The sequence below is a fragment of the Carcharodon carcharias genome, chromosome 11 (genome assembly GCF_017639515.1).
Source record: "Carcharodon carcharias isolate sCarCar2 chromosome 11, sCarCar2.pri, whole genome shotgun sequence".
In the NCBI taxonomy this organism is placed as follows: domain Eukaryota; kingdom Metazoa; phylum Chordata; class Chondrichthyes; order Lamniformes; family Lamnidae; genus Carcharodon; species Carcharodon carcharias.
The window spans coordinates 35,829,293-35,849,245 of record NC_054477.1 but is presented as its reverse complement, the minus strand read 5'-3'; the positions used below and the strand labels follow the sequence as shown (position 1 = coordinate 35,849,245).

General features: G+C 38.9%; 1 protein-coding gene across 6 annotated transcripts in view; it reads right to left on the bottom strand.

The window, feature by feature from the left end:
- Positions 1 to 19,953, bottom strand: part of proser1 (proline and serine rich 1) — a 33,028-nt gene that overhangs the window by 9,172 nt on the left and 3,903 nt on the right. Inside the window, exons 2-12 of one of the 6 annotated variants that reach the window (XM_041198740.1) lie at positions 19,863 to 19,928; positions 19,504 to 19,572; positions 19,220 to 19,314; positions 18,735 to 18,828; positions 16,000 to 16,110; positions 15,842 to 15,922; positions 14,904 to 14,987; positions 11,050 to 11,128; positions 9,032 to 9,115; positions 7,220 to 7,655; positions 4,788 to 6,015 (exon numbers count right to left, since the gene is read on the bottom strand). In XM_041198740.1, coding sequence (XP_041054674.1) covers positions 4,788 to 6,015; positions 7,220 to 7,655; positions 9,032 to 9,115; positions 11,050 to 11,128; positions 14,904 to 14,987; positions 15,842 to 15,922; positions 16,000 to 16,110; positions 18,735 to 18,828; positions 19,220 to 19,314; positions 19,504 to 19,572; positions 19,863 to 19,928 — 2,427 coding nt within the window. Of the gene's footprint in view, positions 1 to 4,787; positions 6,016 to 7,219; positions 7,656 to 9,031; positions 9,116 to 11,049; positions 11,129 to 14,903; positions 14,988 to 15,841; positions 15,923 to 15,999; positions 16,116 to 18,734; positions 18,829 to 19,219; positions 19,315 to 19,503; positions 19,573 to 19,862; positions 19,929 to 19,953 lie in introns of those variants that run through there. The other 5 variants (XM_041198741.1, XM_041198743.1, XM_041198742.1 and 2 more) reach the window with 5 other exon arrangements.

Here is a 19,953-nt window from a genome sequence, read left to right as displayed (position 1 = left end):
GTCATTCTGGGTGGACAATGACCATTGATCATGTTATTTTGAGCCAGTTTCACTCAAGTTTTATCATCCAAAGACCCAGAAACACCTGGGCAGTCTGCAGAGAAAACTACAAACCACAGCAACTGCAGAAAAAGGAATGTCATCTTTCTTGTTAAGAACAGAAGGCTGTAAAATCTAAAAAGCCTCCCAGCCGGATTCCTAAACTCAAGTCCACCCATAAAGAAATTGGATCTCCTAATACAAAAACCACAAGTGCCTAACTTCGTGACCTGATGAACATTCATCTATTCGAGAGGTTCCTAAAATATTCCTGATATCCAACTCCAGCTATCTGAACCCATCTAAACTACAAAGACTCCTTTCTTTACCAGGTCCACAAAAACTGATTTCCTACAATTGAGCCAGACACATGAACTATGACTTATTATTTTGGATCACAACTTGTAATTCTCTTTAACTGTGCCTTTAATGTGTTTGTGGACGTAAGTGACGTAGCATTTAGACTTTTGTGTTAAAAGCATGATTAAATAATCCTCTTTATTTAAACCCACAAAATCTTGCTGCTGTGTTTCACAAGAACACAAGAAATAGGAGCAGCAGGGATTCACCAAGGCGCCTTAGATAGCACCTTTAAACCCATGACTACTACTATCTAGAAGGACAAAGGCAGCAGATGGGCGGGAACACCACCATCTGGAAGTTCCCCTCCAAGTCACTCAACATCCTGACTTGGAAATATGTTGTTGTTCCTTCACTGTCGCTGGGTCAAAATCCTGGAATTCCCTCCCTAACAACACTGTGGGTGTACCTACACCATATGTACTGCAGCGGTTCAAGAAGGCAGCTCACCACCACCTTCCCAAGGGCAATTAGGGATGGGCAATAAACGCTGGCCCAGCCAGTGAAGCCCACATCGCGTGAATGATTTATTTAAAAATACGGCTCGTTAAGCCTGCTCTGCCCTCCAACAGTAGTGAAGACTTTCAGCAGGGGCAACAACAGAATGTCTGGCCGCGGTAAAACTGGAGGCAAAGGGCGTGCCAAGGCCAAGACTCACTCCTCCAGAGCCGGTCTCCAGTTCCCCGTCGGCCATATCCACTGGCTGCTGCACAGGGGTCACTATGCCGAGTGTGTCGGGGCCGGAGCCCCTGTCTACCTGGCCACTGTCCTCGAGTGCCTGACGGCCGAGATTCTCAAGCTGGCTGGCAACGCAGCCCAGGACAACAAGACAACCCGCATCATCCCCCACTCGCCATCCGCAATGACGAGGAGCTCAATAAGTTGCTGGGAAGGGGTCACCATAGCCCAGGGTGGGGTCCTGCCCAACATCCAGGCTGTGCTGCTGCCCAAGAAAACCGGCCACGCCAGCTAGGTTTATGCCTGAAGGGGTGAGATCGGAAAAAGATAAAATTCACCAAGATCATGGCTGATCCTGGGCTTCCATTTTCCTGTTCGTTCCCCATATCTCTTAATTCTCTGAGGCATCAAAAGTTTGTCTACCCCAGCCCTAAATGTATTCAACAATGGAGCATCTACAACCGTCTAGGGTACAGAATTCCAAAGATTCACAAGATTCAAACTGATTCGAAGCTTCAAACTGATCACATATTCAAGGGGATGAACAAATGCACACACACCACCTTTTCCAAAACCAAATTGATTACAAGCAACAAGGGATGGGAACTGGGGGTTTCAGTTCATCTCTTCTGTCCTCCCCTGTTTGTAATAATGTGCATAAATTATTGAAGTTGGCACGACAGGTTGAGAGAACAGTTAATAAAACATACAGTATCCTAGGCTTTATTAATAGGGCATAGAATACAAAAGCAAGGAAGTTATGTTAAACTTGTATAGATCACTGGTTCAGCCTCAACTGGAGTATTATGTCCAGTTCTGGGCACCATGTCTTAGGAAGGATGTGAAGGCACTAGGGAGAGAACAGAAAAGATTCACAAGAATGATTCCAGGGATGAGGAACTTCAGTTATATAAACAGACTGGGAGAGTTGGAGCTGTTTTCCTTGAAGAGGAGGAGAGAGATGGTTGAGAGGCGATTTGATAGAGATATTCAAAATCATCGAGGGGTGTGGACAGAATAGATAGGGAAAAATTGTTCCTATTGGTGGAAGGATAGAGAAAGAGGACACAGATTAAAAGGTAATTGGTAAAAGAAGCAACGGCAAAATGAGGAAATTTTTTGTTTCCCACATGAAATGGTTAGGATCTGGAATACACTGCCTGAGAATGTGGTGGAGGCAGATTCAATTGAGATATTCGAGGGGGAACTGTAATATTATCTGAAAAGGAAGATTGTGCAGGGCTACAGGGAGAAGGTGGCACTAGGTGAACTGCTCTTTTGGCCAGCCAGAAAAGACACAACAGGTCAAATAGCCTCTTGTACCTGTGATTCAGTCTTTATCTGCTGGACTTGGCAAATATTGCTGGCATATTGTTCAATGAGTATTTTATTTGATTTTTCGTCCGTTCATAACTAGATAATCATTAATCTTTTTAAAGGACTTGATCAATTGTTCTTTAAGTATTTCTGATGGAAGTCTATTCCAATTCTATGCAAGTCTGTGGAAAGTAAATTTCCTCCAATATACAATTTTGCTCAAGACTTTCCAATATTGTATCTAAATATGTCTAAGAGAGACATGTTACTGAAGCTTTTCATCTTGCACTCATCAGGAGAAATGCAAGAATGCCAAATTTCCATCACAACAATTTATACTACAGGAGAAAAGATTGCTGGTTGGTTAGCAAGTCAACTCTGATTGGCCGAGGTGTTGCCATGGAAAAAGGAGAAAGGAACTATCTATAGGCTCACCAAGCTCCCGAGGAAATCAAAAAAGGTGCAAGGCTTGAACATATTCCTTTTGCTTGCAAAGAACGGCTCCTGCGTTTGAATGCAAGCATAAATGAGCCATGTTACGAGCTTGACAGATTACTTTAAATTGGTTGTTTGTGCACCAATAGTGTACTCCAGAACATTCAACAAGTGATGTCTAATTGCAGAATCACATCCAACAGTAGATATTTTGTTTTGGGTTTTGCAAGCACAGGTTGGTCTACTAGCCAACCAATCAGCACCCTTTTCTCCTGCAGTATAAATTGTCATGATCATTTGAAATTTGGCATTCTTGCATTTACTCTGCTGAGTAGAAGATGAAAAGTTTCGGTAACATGTCGCTCTCTTCAGCAATATCCAAATTCTGTACTATCAAGAGACTGTTAATATTGTATACACATCTTTCAGGCTTGCAATTGCTATTTTCTTGATAACAATAGTATGACCTTGTCCTTTTTAAATCTTTCCTTTAATAAGAACCTTTTCTTAGCCTTTCCTCATAAGCTGATTTCATTCTGGAATCTTCCTCTCCTTGTGTCCTCCTCAGTGAAGAGGTGATTAAAAGACAATGTTTTTCATCTCTTCTATATTTGTTTCCTGACCACATAGATAGCTTTCAACAAAAGCAGTCACATATCAGCTTTCTTCTTTATATCTTTATGAGCAGTCAACAGATCACCTAGAATTAATAACTGCAGAACTTCTAAACATCTTACCCAGAGGATGGAGCTTTTCTACTTATCAACAGCACTTAGCTATAAGCTACATAATATGGAGCCACAAAAATATTAACTAATTTATTTCTTCAGTCATACCTTTCAGAATTCTGGTGTCTAGTCCATGCTGTACTAACATTTAGTACAGACTTTAATCTGTACAAATGTATAATTGATCTACAAATATCAAAATGAATGAGATCTGTAACATAAGATTTAGAACGTAAAAACATAAGAAATAGGAGCATTAGACCTTGTGGCCCCCTTGAGTTTATCCTTCCATTTACTATGATCATAACTGATCTCTGCCTCAACTCCACTTTTCACCCGCTCCCCATATCCCCTTGATTCCCTGAGACACCAAAAACCTGTCTCTCACAGTCTTAAATATATGCAGTGATGCCGCATCCACAACCCTCTAAAAAGTGGCGAGACGAGGTGGGGGTGGGGTGGGGTCACAATTTCAAAGAATAGAATTAACTTCCCATTTTCTAATCTACTGTGACATCCTAATTAACATTCCATAAAATTTAAATGGTCTTTCACTATACATTATGAAAAAGTACTTCTGATCACTCAATCTAATTAATCTCAACCTTTTTTTTTATATAGGATCCCCAGTCATTTCTACTTTATTTAATAAGGCCCAAGACTGCTATCGTTAAGCAACACAGCAAATCACAGGCAATATTTCATATCAATAGTCAACCAACAAGTTTAATCAAACTTTCTGCACTTCTGTAGAAACTACAGAATTTTAAAAAGTCAAATAAAATGTGGGATATTTGTCATATTTGTATTGAGTAAACAGTAGAGGGACTTTAGGGCCATTACTCTTTGGAATTCTCTATTCCAGAAAGCAGAGGAGGCTGGGTCATTGGATATGTTCAAGGCTGAGTTAGACAGATTTTTGATAGACAAGGGAGTCAAGAGTTCTGGGGGCCATACAGAAAGGTGGAGTTGAGACCACAATCGGATCAGCCATGAATTATCAATTGGTGGAGCAGGCTCAAAGGGCCAAATGGCCTACTGCTACTCTTAAGTCCAATAAAGATGGAAAATATTCAACTTACAAGTTAAACAGCTGAAACTAACTCTCTCTCATCTCTACAATCAATTGCCCTAGCCTTGTATTTATGATACTGTGCGCGCCAACTCTGGCCAGATATAAAAGCTAAGAAAATTCTTCTGTTAAGGCCAACGAGTTCTCATACATCTTACCTGCAGTAAAGCTGGCGATGCAGCAGATTGCAATCCAGGAAGAGATGCAGCACCCATTGTTGTCTGGAATCCTGGTAAAGACGTAGTATCCACATTAGATTGTAGGCCCGTTGGTGATACCATACTCACACCAGACTGTACACTGGGGACAGAAGTGGTGCCTACAGTGGACTGGAGGTCAGAAAATGAGGTAGTACTCATAGTGGATTGGATGCCAGAGAGTGCAGGAGTACCTACTACAGATTGGATTCCTGGTAGAGACCCAGCACTTAGAGACTGAAGCCCAGGTAAAGAAGCAGCACTTAAAGCAGACTGGAGAACAGGCAGTGAAGAAGCAGCAGCCATTGCAGACTCAAGACCAGGCAGAGATGAGGCAGTCACAGCAGGTTGGAGACTGGGAAGAGATACAGAACTTGTAGTTGGTTGCAATCCAGGTAAAGAGGCAGCCACCACAATAGAATCAAGTCCGGAGAAAGTTGTAGACGACTGCAATCTAGGGAGAGCGACAGCAGCAGGCTGGAGCCCAGGGAGAGAGGAAACTGGATGTTGGAGTCCAGAGGGGGAGACAGGAACAGATTGGAGTTCAGAGATTGATGTAGGAGCAGGGTGGAGTCCAGGGTGTGAATTGGCAGCAGCAGACTGCAGTCCAGCGAGAGAGGCAGCAACAGCATGTAGACCGGCAAGAGAGGCAGCAGCTTGTAGTGCAGCTGGAGATGCTGCAGTAGATCGTATTCCAGCTGGAGATGCTGCAGTTGAACGCATTCCAATTGGAGATGCTGCAGCAGATCGCAGCCCAGCAAGAGATATTGTAGGCTGCAGTCCAGCAAGAGATGCTGAATTTCCATTAGGTTGAAGTCCACCCAGAGATGCCGTAATCTGGAGTCCATGAAGAGAGGCAACATCAGCACTTGACTGGAGTCCAGCAACAGGGACAGCAGACTGAAGTCCAGGCATCGTAGCTGTCATCACGCCATTCTGGAGCGCAGATAGGGACGTAGCAGCCCCAGAAGAATGCATTCCTGCCAAAGTTGCTGCAGCTGCAATTGACTGAAGTCCAGGCAAATTTGCAACAGTTATTCCTGCTTGGAGTGCAGACAGAGATGCAGGAGATAAAGTCTGATTCTGAAAAAACATAGACATCCCTGGGAAGGATACAAGCCCTGGAAAGGAGTTGTTCATAGCTGGAGGTGTATTGGAATTGTCACTTGTCTGAAACCCCGAGGACGAACTGAAAAATAATAAAAAGCTTTAACAATCAGAATCACAAAAGCAAATGATACATTTTTAAATTGACCAAGAATTAGTACAATAATGCTGAGACATCAAAGTCTCAACAGTATTAACTGATTTAGTGTAAGTCATTAAGTGTACAAACAAACACCAGTGCACTAACAATATTTTGACAATTTAAACAAACACTAAAGAATGCAAAAATAGTGCCACTCCAAAAGGACTTTTCAAAATTTATACTTCCTGGTTAACTGAAACCCATAACAAATGATCAAACTTACAGTTCTGGAGACTGAAAAATTTGAGATTTCTTTTTGAAGTAAAGAACATATTTTTGCAGCTTCTTGTCATTGTAATGTGTATTATGAAAAGTCTTGATAAGAGTAGATAGGGATAAAGTGTTTCCACTGGCAGGGGGGTCAGTGACAGTAGGTACGGATTTAAGCTAATTGGCAAAAGGGCCAGGGATGAGGAGATGAGGGGAAAAAATGCAGTGAGTTATGATATAGAATGCACTGTCTGAAAGGATGGTGGAAGCAAGTTCATTAATAACTTTAAAAAGGGAATTATATATAAGATTGAAAAGGGGGGGAAATAACCAAGGGAAAACTAATCATCATAAACAATGGAATAAAATATAGACAAGTTGAATGAAGAATAAGACCATTGCAAATATATAGTACTACCAATCTATAGCACCTCCAACTTCAGTATTTTTTTAAAAATTAAATTGAACAGTTTTTGGAACTCTGTTCCTTCCAAAATATCAAGGTTACTGTCTTATCATTTCAGGTGTTTGTGTTTAATATTCAGCTGAACATGCAGACATAACATTAGTTTACTATCTCATCCATAGGCTAGCACCACCAATAATGCAGCACACTCTCAGTGCTACACTAGATTGGGCTATTAAGTCTCAGTAGGAGCTGAAATTCATATCCGAGCCAAGTCACATTTAATTTTGTGGCATAAATTTTTTTCCTGCAAATTATAGTGAATTTTGCTAAAAATTGATGTTTAGTTAAGATGCACAAAGTTCACTGAAGTGATGCCATTTACAGCAACCTCATTAATTGCATTATATACGAAAGAAATAAACCCTACGTTGTCAGGTTTAGCAGTTTTAATGAAATTGGCACAATTGCACTTTCATTTTACACATTTCACAATGCGCTGGCTGCACTGAAAAACAATATACTCACCCAGTTTGTGGCATCATACCAGGGCTGCAGTTTGTATTGCTATAGCTAGACGTTAACACTACGGCAGCTGAACTATGAGTAGGTGTGCCAGCATTTCCTGATATTACTTCAGCATGAGCCTGAGACATCTGTGGTGCTGCTGAGATCACAGATGTAGTATTCTGACACTCAGGATATGGAGGTGGGGCAGAAGAGCCCGTTGATGGAGGAACACCTGAAAAAACAGGAGGTATTGGGGTGGATGTGCCAAGCCTTGGAAAGACTGGAGTTCCTGGTGCTGAAGCAAAAGCTAGTTGATTTGCAGGCGATTGTACAAGTGTAGGTGCTGCAACAGGAGTTGAAGGAGCTGATGGATAAGAACCATGTGGTGAGAACGCAGCTGTATGCAAGTTGGCAGATGTGTTGTAACTCAATTGGCTGGCTGGTCTGGAAAAAGCTGAAAGAAAAAATGTTATTTCTCCTTTTAAAAATGGACTGTATTATATACAACAAATAATTACTGAAAAATATATATTCTTGTTTTATGCTCCTCAGCTCACCCTTATGAATTTTAAATTTTGGTACACTCCTAAAGAATGCCCGATAATAAAAAAAATTAGAAACTTTGACCTGCCCAATCTACAAATTGATTCAGTGACAAACTCTCTTAAAGGGGTGATAAGCTCTTCTGTTTGACTTTTTCATCTCTGCATACCTCAAAACAATGCCAGACCTGCTGAGATTTTCCAGGTAATTGTGTTTTTGATCAAGAGATATGCCCCATCTCCTAGCCTGCAGTTCATTGTCATAGCTGTCTTGCTTATTTAGGCACCTCAATTTTATCTAATGCCTCCTGCAGAAGAGACAGCAGCACAAAAGAAGCTTGCACTTTATTATCTGCATGGATTCTCCAAGGTTCAATATAATAAACGCACGCACGCACACACACCATATAATTACAAGTTTGTTATTTCATGAAGAAAAGGGGCTTCAACTCCAAGAACACAAGCTAGTCTGTAACAATACACGCATACTAATACTCTCAACCCTGGTGCTTGCCATGATTCATCTTTTTACACCAATCCACTAACGCCACCATTATTTGAAAGGCCAAGAAAATTAGATACATATCAGAGTGACAAGTTTATTTATTTCAACCACAGCTGTTTATTCCATTGAGAAGTGCAAGGACAATATACTGAGTTGCCACTGGTGCCATTCTTACAGCTGGAATAGACCATGCCGTGGAATAGGCTAGAGAAGGTACAACCAACCAAGGCAGAAATTAATGGGGACACTTTCAGTAATTGCATAGAATAGTCAAAGTACAAATCATCAAAATATGTGCCCAGTATCCATATTAAAAAAATCACCTCCACACTCACAGTACTCTGCAGAATCCTTCCTCTAGAAATTAAATGAATTCGATAGTTTACAACAATTTAGATAATATGATTTGTATATTTTCTTAAGCTTTATCTATTTCTCTGTCTCACTTCTAGTTATTATCTGCATTTTACCGCTAGTGTTATTAGTCACATTCATTGTGTATGCCAACCTGCTTGATTCTACTCGTTAGAAAATTAAGTTCACAGGATTTCAGCTCGGCCTTAGTGGATGGGTTAACTTACAGTGACTGGTGAAATACGAAATAGTAAGATTAGAATAATCAGCAGTACTGGTTCAGAAATAAATATTTGTGGTCAACACTATAGAGTAATCTGAAGTACCTTTGTACCTGGCAGTCCAAATAATCAACCTTTAGTTAACAACACAATTATAAGCAATGGGAATGCTCTTTAAAGATTTAAGATAAATTAATTCTGCTCAGACCTTGTTGAGGAGCAAAGGCAGCTGGTGCTACAACAGGTGCTATGAAACTGCCCATTGGGACGAGGCCAGCTGTGTTATATGCACCTACAAGAAATAAACAAATATAGATCGGGATCCACCATAAACATCTCATTTTCAGCATTTTGCAACTATGCTGTTTCCTTACCTTGCTCCATTACAGAAAGAATTTAACAAAAAATTATGTTGATAACATCTTTTATAAATGCATTTGTTTTACAGTACTTCGATCTTCAAAATCCTATAAGCACAAAGTTATTGTATATGCCAAACATCTCATTTCTTTACATTGATTACACATTCATGAAATACTAATGAACTTAAAACTTCCAATATCAGTATCACACTTTGATTTAGAGGACAGAAGTCAATCTTTTGTCATGAATCAAGGCTGATGGAGTGTTAACTCACCCAGCTGTGTATTTGCACCAAGCGGCATGTGTAATTGGAGCATTAAGCAAATACCTGTTGCAACAACTTCAGCAAACTTGAACTCAAGTGTATTATGCATGCAATTACACTACACCCAAGTTAATTAAAAACAAAAATAAAAATACCTGGAAAATCTCAGCAGGTCTGGCAGCATCTGCGGAGGGGAACACAGTTAACGCTTCTGTCGAATAGTCATACAAACTCGAAATGTTAACTGTGTTCCTCGCCGCAACGCCGCAAATGCTGTCAGACCTGCTGAGTTTTTCCAGGTATTTTTATTTTTGTTTTGGATTTCCAGCATCCGCAGTTTTTTGCTTTTACCTAAGTTAATTAACCTTTTATGCAGTCTATTGATTCTTGCATCCAAATGCTCATTGTAATGGTTCCACCCCAAGCTGAAGAACCACATGCAAGAATTTTCTGCAACTTCACTGGTGCAAAACGGTGTAAAATTAAGCCCAATATTTTCAGTGCAGCAGGAAACAATGCCTTTTTTTTAGGCAATTGTTTTTAATAAAAAGATTTATCCTGAGATACATTTTTTTTCTGTTTCTTTGAATACATTTCATAGCTTCAGTATGAGTCACATAAAAAAAACTGGCATGCTTGCACATTCTTTAACATGTCATGTCTATTGAGCATGAAATGGTAGTCAATTGGTTTGAACCTTAATTTTCATATTTAACAAAGGGCTATATGACAAGTTCTACATGTTCTGAGTCCCAAAAAATGGCCACATGGATGGCAAAACTTTGGGTAGAACTTCCAAATTACGCCTCAAGAGAAAATTCCACTGTTATGTAAGTAGTGAAGACTAGATGCAATCTAACTGAACTAGGACTATTCAACTTGCAACCATTACAGAGCGAAACAAGTATACTTACTGCTTTATTATTAGTCAATTGCAAAAAAAAAGCTTTGAGACACTGTCACACAAGACTGCAATGGGTTGCATGTCTTAGTGCCTCCAGGACTTTCCTTGGACGCAACTTAAACAGATGAAGTAATTTCTCTTCGATAGTTCAGAATTCCCAAACTCATTTCTCAGCAGATAAATGTTTACTGACCATAACTCAACAAGTCAACTTGTTGTCCTTTTAAAAGGGTACAAGCTTAACCATCATGGGAAATAAAAATATCAAACTGAGGCAGAAAAGGAGATTTTTGAATTCTCCAGCATTTCACTGAACTTTGGCTGCAACATATCAGCAGTAGAATTTGCAATTTACAGTCAACATTCTTCACCTTCCAGTATACAAAGTTCAAACAAGCCGTCCATTAACAAAATGGAACATCATAAGCATCTTGCTATAACAGACCCTCCCCCAAGAAAAATAATATATCGACGAGCTTATAACATTTCTAATATCAATACCTTGATTCACCGGACAGAAGTCACAATTTCTGGTGGAAAAGTATGCATCACAGTATTATTGCCTGTAAGATACTTACAAGCTTCAACAGCAATATCAATACATGTATGATTTTCTGTAGCATTATGATTGCATTACAGCATAGATATTGTTGCCAGTGAAAACAGTTGAAGAAAAATATGAACAAAATCTTACTTGGTGCAATTGTTGCATGTGGTTGGCAGGGAGGTATAGGGTAAGGAACAGGCTTATGAGGATTGTATGTTACTGGTGCCTATATGAAAGGAAAATTCAGGCATAAGTATGTAGAATTCACAAATTTCTTTGAATAGAAGTTTAAAAATTCAATAAATCTATTCACAAGTATAATTTATTTGGATACAAAATTATTTGGATTAAATGTAAAATATAAAATGAATACATAATTTTAATGAATCAATCAAAAGGAAGTATACACAATATTGACACAAAGGTTTTACTGGCAAGTCAGCATATGCAATTGGAACATAAGGGATGTAAACAGCTGCTTGACACATCGACTTCCTGGTTTGATACAGTTTTCTGCAGAAATCTAAAAACATTGAGACTCTGCCACTTGTCCACCATGGGTTTAATAAAAAAAAATAGCATCAACTATGTTCATGCTGTTTTTCTAGCACTTCCATGTCTTTCACAATGGACGAACATGAAAGCCTACGTGGAAATTCACCCACAGGTCTAGACTGGAAAATCTAAGATGCAAGGGGCGAGGAAGACTTGGAGTGAGACAGGGAAGCAGAACAAAAAAATAAGAAATTGGGTCAGTTTGAATTAGTTGGCAGAACTCGTCTTTCAGTCACAGAATTGTAGGCTTAAGCTCTACAATTTGTTATGACCAATCTCTGGACACTTAGTGGAGTTAGCATCTTTCAAATGAGATATTACCGTGATGTTTGGTCTACTGCTTCAGTTGAATGAAAAATGTGTTAAGGAACTTTGCACAAGGAGTTCTCCCAATGTCCTGATCAATACCATCCCTCAATACCACCAAAAAAATCATTTGGTGATTAATTTGCTGTGTTATGAAATTTTGCTTGGTGCAAACTGACTGCCACATTTGCCTATGTTAACAGTTACTGCACTTCAGAAGTAATTCACTAGCTGTAAAACAATTTGGAATGTTCTATGAATACGATAAAGATTTAAGCTTTTTCATTTGAATGAATCATGTCAGTTATTCAAATCTCTTCAGAGTCTACTGCAAAAAAAATTTAGCTGTGTCCAGGTAACAAGTGACTCTATTGGCCAAGAAATGTGGGGTACATGGGAACTAAACAGCAAAATAAATAACTTAGACATTAGGAATAGAAACAATTCAAAAGGTCTAGTGTGAGTATCAACTTGCTTTACTATGTGTACAGAGTATACATTTTTTTCATAATCAGCTTCCAAACTGATCCAAAGAGCTGACTGATATACTAATAAATGGAGATAGTCTACAGCATACATAGGCCAATGCTGTTTCCATTAGAGATCCAAACTGAACACAGATAGAATCACAAAAAGTCAGATACAATTTAACATCACCTCTCTACACCAGAATTAGCTACACACCCCAACCTTTTACAAATATAAAAACACTTTGTTTTCTTCACCACGTGCTCACATTAAATCAACAGCTTTACCAATCTAATTCACGGAGCTCCCAGGTCCCTTTCTGGCTTTGTTCACTTAAACACATCGCAATTTAACTTACAGGTTCTTCTATCTCATCTTATGACTCTACACTACCTATGATGAATCCCATTTGCAAACCGATCTTGCCTGTTCTGACTTCTTTGAACTACTACATGTGAGTACTTTCGCAATATTAGTATACAATAATATGACAAAGATCAATATTCAAGTTCATTAAAAACAAACAGGCAAGAGCTTTATTTAATTCTTCAATAACCTCATAATAACAAGAAATAGCAAAGGTATATTTTCATTGGTAAGTTTACAAAAATTGCATTGTAACACCTTGCACACAGTAATATTCATAACTTGGAGCCCACCAGTGACCTTACATGCACATAAATAATCAATTTTTCTTAAAGCCCACTATGCTGATAGAATGCCCTCTAGAAGTGCAACATGGGCAAGAATTTTCCTGTCGGCGAGCAGGGGTGGGGCCCGCTTGCCGACTCGTAAAATGACGTCAGGCGGAACTCCAGATGTCATCTCACTTCATTTGCATTTTCAGGTCGGCAGGGGCGCAGCCGAGTCAACTGTGCACCCACCAGCTTGTCAACAGCCTATTGAGGCCATTCAAAAAGCAATTAATGCACCTGCCCATCCAACCTTAAGGTTGACGGGCAGGTCGGGAGAGCTGGTGGCCACCTGAAAAAGCATGAAATCTCATCCACGGGCAGGATAAGGCTTCATGACTGAATTAAAAAATTATTAACTTTTACTTAAAGTTATGTCCATATTCCAACTCATGTGACATTGTCAGGGGACATGGATGGTAAATGAAATTTTTTAAAGAATAACCTTTTCACTTTGGGAATCGATCTCCCTGAGGCAGCACTTAGTCCCAGGGAGATCGGAGTGCTCCTTCGTCCTTCCGTGTGGACTGAATTGATCCACCAGAAAAATAGCGGTGTGCCCCCTATTGGGGGCGCTGATCAGACAACCGCCTGTCCACACTGGCTCCCGCACTTCCCACCAATGGGGGGAAAATTTTGCCCATGAATTGTATGTTCAAACTTGCCTCCATTGGAAAAATTTAGGAGATCTGGCAGCATCTGTGGAGAGAGAAGCAGAATTAACATAGTCAAATATGACTCATCTTTAGAACTCAAGTCATATTTTACTCGAAATGTTAACTCTGTTTCTTTCTCCACAGATGCTACCAAACCTGCTGAGTTTTTCCTGCACTTTGTTTTAAATTTGGATTTCCAGCATCTAGCATTTCCAGACACTACTTAAAAAGGGAAATAAATATGAACAGTCAAGAATTCATTTGCACATCTAGTCGATCCTGATAACAGTCATTACATGCAAGGACACCAGCTTCAATGAACATATCATGTTTTTACCATTCCTTTGCAACACATCCATATTTTTTTTTCAGGGTTATTGGCTACAATCTGATCAGATTGTTTGTTTCAGTGGCCTTCTGATGAATTATCTTAATAATACTGAAGTTTATTTTAAAATCCCACATATTGGTGTCCATCTTCGATGAAAACAGGAGTGTAATTGAATCATCACAAAGAGAAAATGGGAAGAATTTTCAGTAGCGCTCTATTCCCAGTAGCAGAACATCTGCTCTCTTGCTTTTTCATGTTTTCCATATGATTACAATTTAAATTTAAAGTGCCGACGGCATGCAGGGGAGACACATGCGATTCCACAGCAGGGGAATCTATTCAGTGGTGAAACCTGCCATCAGCTGACAATGCTGCAGGCTCCATAAAACCCCCACATTGTTTTGATGTGCACAATGTTAACTCAGTTGTATAACATTGAAAAATCACTGGTCACCGCACTCCTCTCTCAACGTAACTCAGAGTATACTTTGATTTGCAAGGGCAGAAGTATTATGCAACTTAATGCGCAACATACCATACAGCTTCATCACAGCAACAGAAGTCACAAAGTTAAATGTTGTTAAGTAAACAATGAATGAGCTGCGAATTAACTAAATTGCAGGTCAGAGCACTAGCTTTTTGCTTTAAGTGCAAAGTATAAAAGAGGAATTGACGGGTTGCAGGCAATCTGACGCTAGTAGTTTCTGTCCCTGCAGTTTCTTTACACATTTAAAATTATTACCTTTGTTTTTACTTTTTTGAAAAGAAAAGTTTGGAATTTAAATCGATAGAAAATGAAGAACACGATACAATCGGACATGCACACTTGCATGAAGCTTACCAATACAGACTCATATCCTTTGATCCCTTTCATCATAGTATATTGATTAGCAAGCAGACAAATATAACCAGTGACATTATCCACTGTTTAAGAAGTAGAATTCTTGACCTTATAAATCAATGTTATGGCAGTATTTTAGCCTTCTTACTTACTGGTTTAGAAGGTCCTAGAATACAGGTCGCTATCCCTCGGCCAACACTATAGCCATCTTCATTTTCTTTCTTAACAGATAGAGCCTGGCCAGAGAAAATCACAATCAATTCTTCACATATCAACTTTGTATTAGGCTAATATGGGATTCTATTTTTCATGTCTTTTATTCATATAGGTATTATTCTTTATAAACTTAGAGCTTGAGGCTCACCAAAAGATGCATGTGTTTTGGTCCTATGGTGACAATGTAAGTAATCTACTTAAATACATTATCCACTCACTTTCAGTAATCTAGAATCATGGAATCCTGCAGCACAGATGTCACAAATTATTTTACTTCTCAACTTTCCTTTCTCTCACAAGGGTACACCATCATAAGTGAAAAGAAGATTGAAAGGCACATGATCTGTCTTTTACTAGTCTTTACTGTTGAGTTTCAGAATTTTTCCTCTTCCAACATGCTGATGTCCTTGCATAGCTAAGGTCCCCAGAACCAGGATGTGGCCATACCAAAGTCTTATAAATGGTTAACGTAACCTGTTTTGATGTAATCTATCAACAAATTTGCTTTGCAACTTTTGAAGTTCTTGTCAAATTTTCTTTTTATGAATAAACTGATAAATATTGACAAAATGCAAACCTGTCCCAGGCCCCTGCCAATGCGGTTCTTAACTTGGCCCTTAAAGCATTAAGCAAGAGCTATTCAGCAAACCTCCTAGTGTTTCCTCCACCCTTGCAGGGGGGGATTGGCATGAATGAGATTGAAAACCTCAAATGTGAATAATTATAGGGCACAAGTTCATGTCCTACCATTCTGCTGCAAAAACATTCCATCTCTACTTGTCTTGACAGTCTTAACATTAAATGGGACAGAAATACAAGAAAAGCCTCTGTGTGTTAATGGATAAATGTATAAGTTGCTGGATCTGTCACTCACACCCAAGTTTACCAGCCTTCCCTTTCCGCTGTGCCCAAGCGGTAGCTTCCAACTGCCCTGAAAAGAGGGAAACATTCTAAACTGAAAGTGGTAATGTTACCTTTCACAACCAAGAGAAATTTTGATCAATGTGTCCATAGCAAAGGTTCCATACTTACTGCTAACAATCCATTCAACACACTGGGTTTTCCTTTAGGATAGGGGTTTCCTGGAATCATTCCACATGAAGATCGCATGGCAAGAGGAGCCTTACAGCCAGCCTTAGAAGCCTTATATATAACAACAAAAATCAGGACATCAACAAAAAGAACAGCTCTAAATCCATCTTAGAAATGTATTATTACAATATCAGCAAATTGCACCATCCTCAATTTTATTGATATGATAGCTGTGGCTTAGAAACCTAAATCCAATTTAAAACAGATTAGTTTACTGTATTGCTCAATATTATAAACAATATAAATAATTGCAACACCTGTGCATTGGTCGTTGTCATTCAGAGGATACAATAAAGTGCAGTAACTAAAGTGGACAATGCATTCTATATATAGGATTTGGGGATCTATCTATATTTATTGTATGGATCGTATAACTATCCACATGTTAATAAAAATCAATATGTTTGATCATCTGTAAGTACTTCCTATAGACTTCACAGTGTTAATTATGTCCTCACCTGTTAAATCTGCTAACACCAGATTGTCAATTTTTTAATATGACTTTCCACTTAATGTGATGCTCTGTGATGCTAGCATTCTTCAATGTTTTGAATCTGCCTGCAGTTCCACAATCTGGCCACCAAGTGTTGCTCAGGTTCAATATGTAGTATTTTTTTCTTAAGCAAGTTCATTATAAATTAAACTTTTACTTTAAAATGTAATGTTTTGTGCTTTTACTTCCTTCTTTAGGTTTTTCTCCCACATCCTTGATGTTTAACCCAAATACTCAGTCTCCAACTAGGTGCTGCATTCAACCTTTCCCTTATAAAACTGCCATCGTCAACCTCCTCAAACTCTTCAGACATTATTTACCCAAAAATAAAGTGTCCAACCCACTCAATTTGCCCTGGGACCCCCAGCAGCTTTTAGTATCAAGCCTAAGTCCTCTACTAAACTTTACGGTGTCTTGTTTCGGAACCCGGGCTTCCCAAATTGTGGGTCATGAACCCCAGTGGGGTCAGGAGACGAGGTGTTGGGGTCGCAAGCTCGAAGGCCACAATGGCTTGGACCTTGTACTGACACCTGCGAGCCCCCTTTAAATACCAGTGTATTTTTGGTGGTGGGTGTGGCCTAATTGACTGCTCTCTGAGGATCAAATGCTGCAGAAAAATATTTAAAAACCTGTGAATAGGTCAGCGTGTTTTTTTGGAGACACCCTGGTTTTTCACCAAATCCCCCCAAGCTCAACTCCTTTTCTCCACCCTCCCCAGTCAAGAGCTAAAGTCCTTTGTCCCCACTCAACAACTGAAGAACTGAAGCCTCCTTCCACCCCATTCAACAACTCCTGTACCCCTCAAATTTTCACTCTGGGGTTACACAAAGTTTGAGGCAATAAAGTGGGGTCACATCAGGAAAAAGTTTAGGAAGTACTGTTCTAAACTGATGCTTTTCTCCTTCCCTCTTTGCATGTCTACTTTGCAATCACTCTCCACTCCTCTTCCAATTTTATACTACTAAAGATAAACACAAGCCTGTTTATCACTATCACTCAGCCCCCTGCTGATCTTCGCAGCTCATCATCACTGACCAGTGTTCTTCCCACTCATATGGCTTTCTCATTTCTTGCCGTCACCCTCACCATGGTGCTTCAAAGACAATTAACTGATACAATTACCAAGTTCCATTAAAAATTGCTACATCAGTATTTCCATAGTTACCCATTATAACTCCCTGGGAGTTTCAACATTATTGACTTGTCATAGCCAGTGTTCTGGAGCATGCTGATCTGTTTTGCAGTGTGCTGTAGTTATTATATGATTTATTTTATGAAATGTTAATAAATTGCCGTTTAATATTACTCAAAATAGAGACATCTTGCCAAAGCTTCTTGTCTTGTACTCATCAGGACAAAAGCAAGAACACCAAATTTCAAACAATCTCAACAATTTATACAACAGGAGAAAATTGCCATTTCATCATCATATAATTTCTCCTCTTCACTTGGTTTTGTTTTAATCTATTCTCTTTTCGGCCATTAATTTCAGCATTTGCTTTTCTTCCATCAATCTGTAATTTTTAAAAGTTTTAAACATTATTCTGCTCAATCCCTCCTCACTTTTGCCCCAGGCTCTGTTCCTGCCTCCCATTCTTTTTCTGCCCCCCCCATTTTTCCCCCTTCTCTCTTTTCCCAAGACCCCACTTCTATAACCCCAGGCATATTTTTGCTGCTGGGCACCTCTTTGCTGCCAACTTCCACACAAGTGCCTGGTCGATCTGCCACTAAACCACACTATTCAGCTTAACACATCCAGCCAGTACCTACTTCTCTGAAACAGGAGCCCACCACTTAGGCTCGACTCTGCCATCTTCCCTGCTCATCCAAGCCAAATTTGTCTTGCAATCCTCACCTTTGCTGCTGATTGTGGCAAAACCATAACCTGTCCAACTGCTCTCCCAGTTACCACCCAATTGCAGTGTGAATCTATCCTCAGCATTTCCCACACAACACCTCTGTCCAATTGTCTTCTTAAACAAATGCATCAACCCTCCTATGCTACAAATTAATTCATCCAAGCTTTCAGATTTTAGTTCTTACCTGCATAGTTTCTGTTCTTAGTATCTTTGAAATCTTTCCCCTATAAATTTAAAATTAAATTATCTCCACCATCACACAACACTGACAATGGACCTGTAAAACCAGAAGTCAGAAAAGTGGTCTCATTAAGATACCTCACCTGATCGAGAATTCTTTTGCAGCGTTTCTTTTCTGGCAGGTGTACCCGAAAAATATCTTCAATAAGTCGATAGTTATGAGGATCAATGATATTCCTATCGAAAAGAACATTTATTGATCACATTTACAAAGCCTACCTATGAATGTGACACCTAACAACAACCTCATTTCATTCTTTTAATGGCTTAGTGAACAACTATATTCTCCTGGTACTATATTTGCTAACTCTAAAAAACAATAACATGCACATGTACATCAGATATATTGGAGGCCCCATCTGCGATAAAAAATAACCTGAACTTCTCATTCACATGATTACTGGTTTTCTATAACATTGTTACATTTTGCAACATTTTACAGCAATTATTCATTATGCTTAAAAGATTGTAAGACCCTAAAAATGCTACATTTTAGTTGAAACATGATTTGCAGCAAATGTAACACAAGGTAGGTGTGATACTATATCAAACACAGCAACATACTTACAAAGCTATTAGCTCTAAGGCGACAAGCTTATCTTTAGTGAAAGTGAGGCAATGAAGGATATTTATTACTTTAGATACATGGATGGCTACCATTTTCTGAAAAACAAAACAATGAAAAGCAGAGTGGCTTTAGCTAATTTTGTCAAGTTGCTATAATTTGATAATTCAGTTCTACAATATAACAAAGCTCTTCAAGACAAACCATCATACATTACACAAAGATGAAAATTAGGATAAGCAGACATTTAACAGTCTGCAATATTGCAAGAGAGTTTTAGCACTTACATGCTGTAAAGCTTTAAGAGCTTTTAGTTGAGGTTCTGCCCAGGAAAAATACTTCAGTAATTCAACCACCTGCAAGGATATGGATACATTTTAAAGAGATAACAAAAAAGTAATTGAAGAACAAAATGGCTGCTGACTTTTCTTTCTTTAAGAATTTAAATGCTTTTACAAAATACATCTGCAGTAAAATGGCTATTTAGCAAGCATCTATTAAAATTTTCCACTAGTATTCAACTTAAAATATTTATACCAGTAATTGTCAACTCTAAAAGGGCTTATAAAATGAAATGTTAATTGCAATCACACAAGAAGTATGAATCAGCATTAGTGTGAACATATAGATCGGTAGTTGATGATACCTGTTCACTTGAAAAATATCCATGTACGTATTCAATTGCCTTTAATTTATGATCAGTCAGGACCCCCTATAAAGAAAGTGAAAATTTTCAC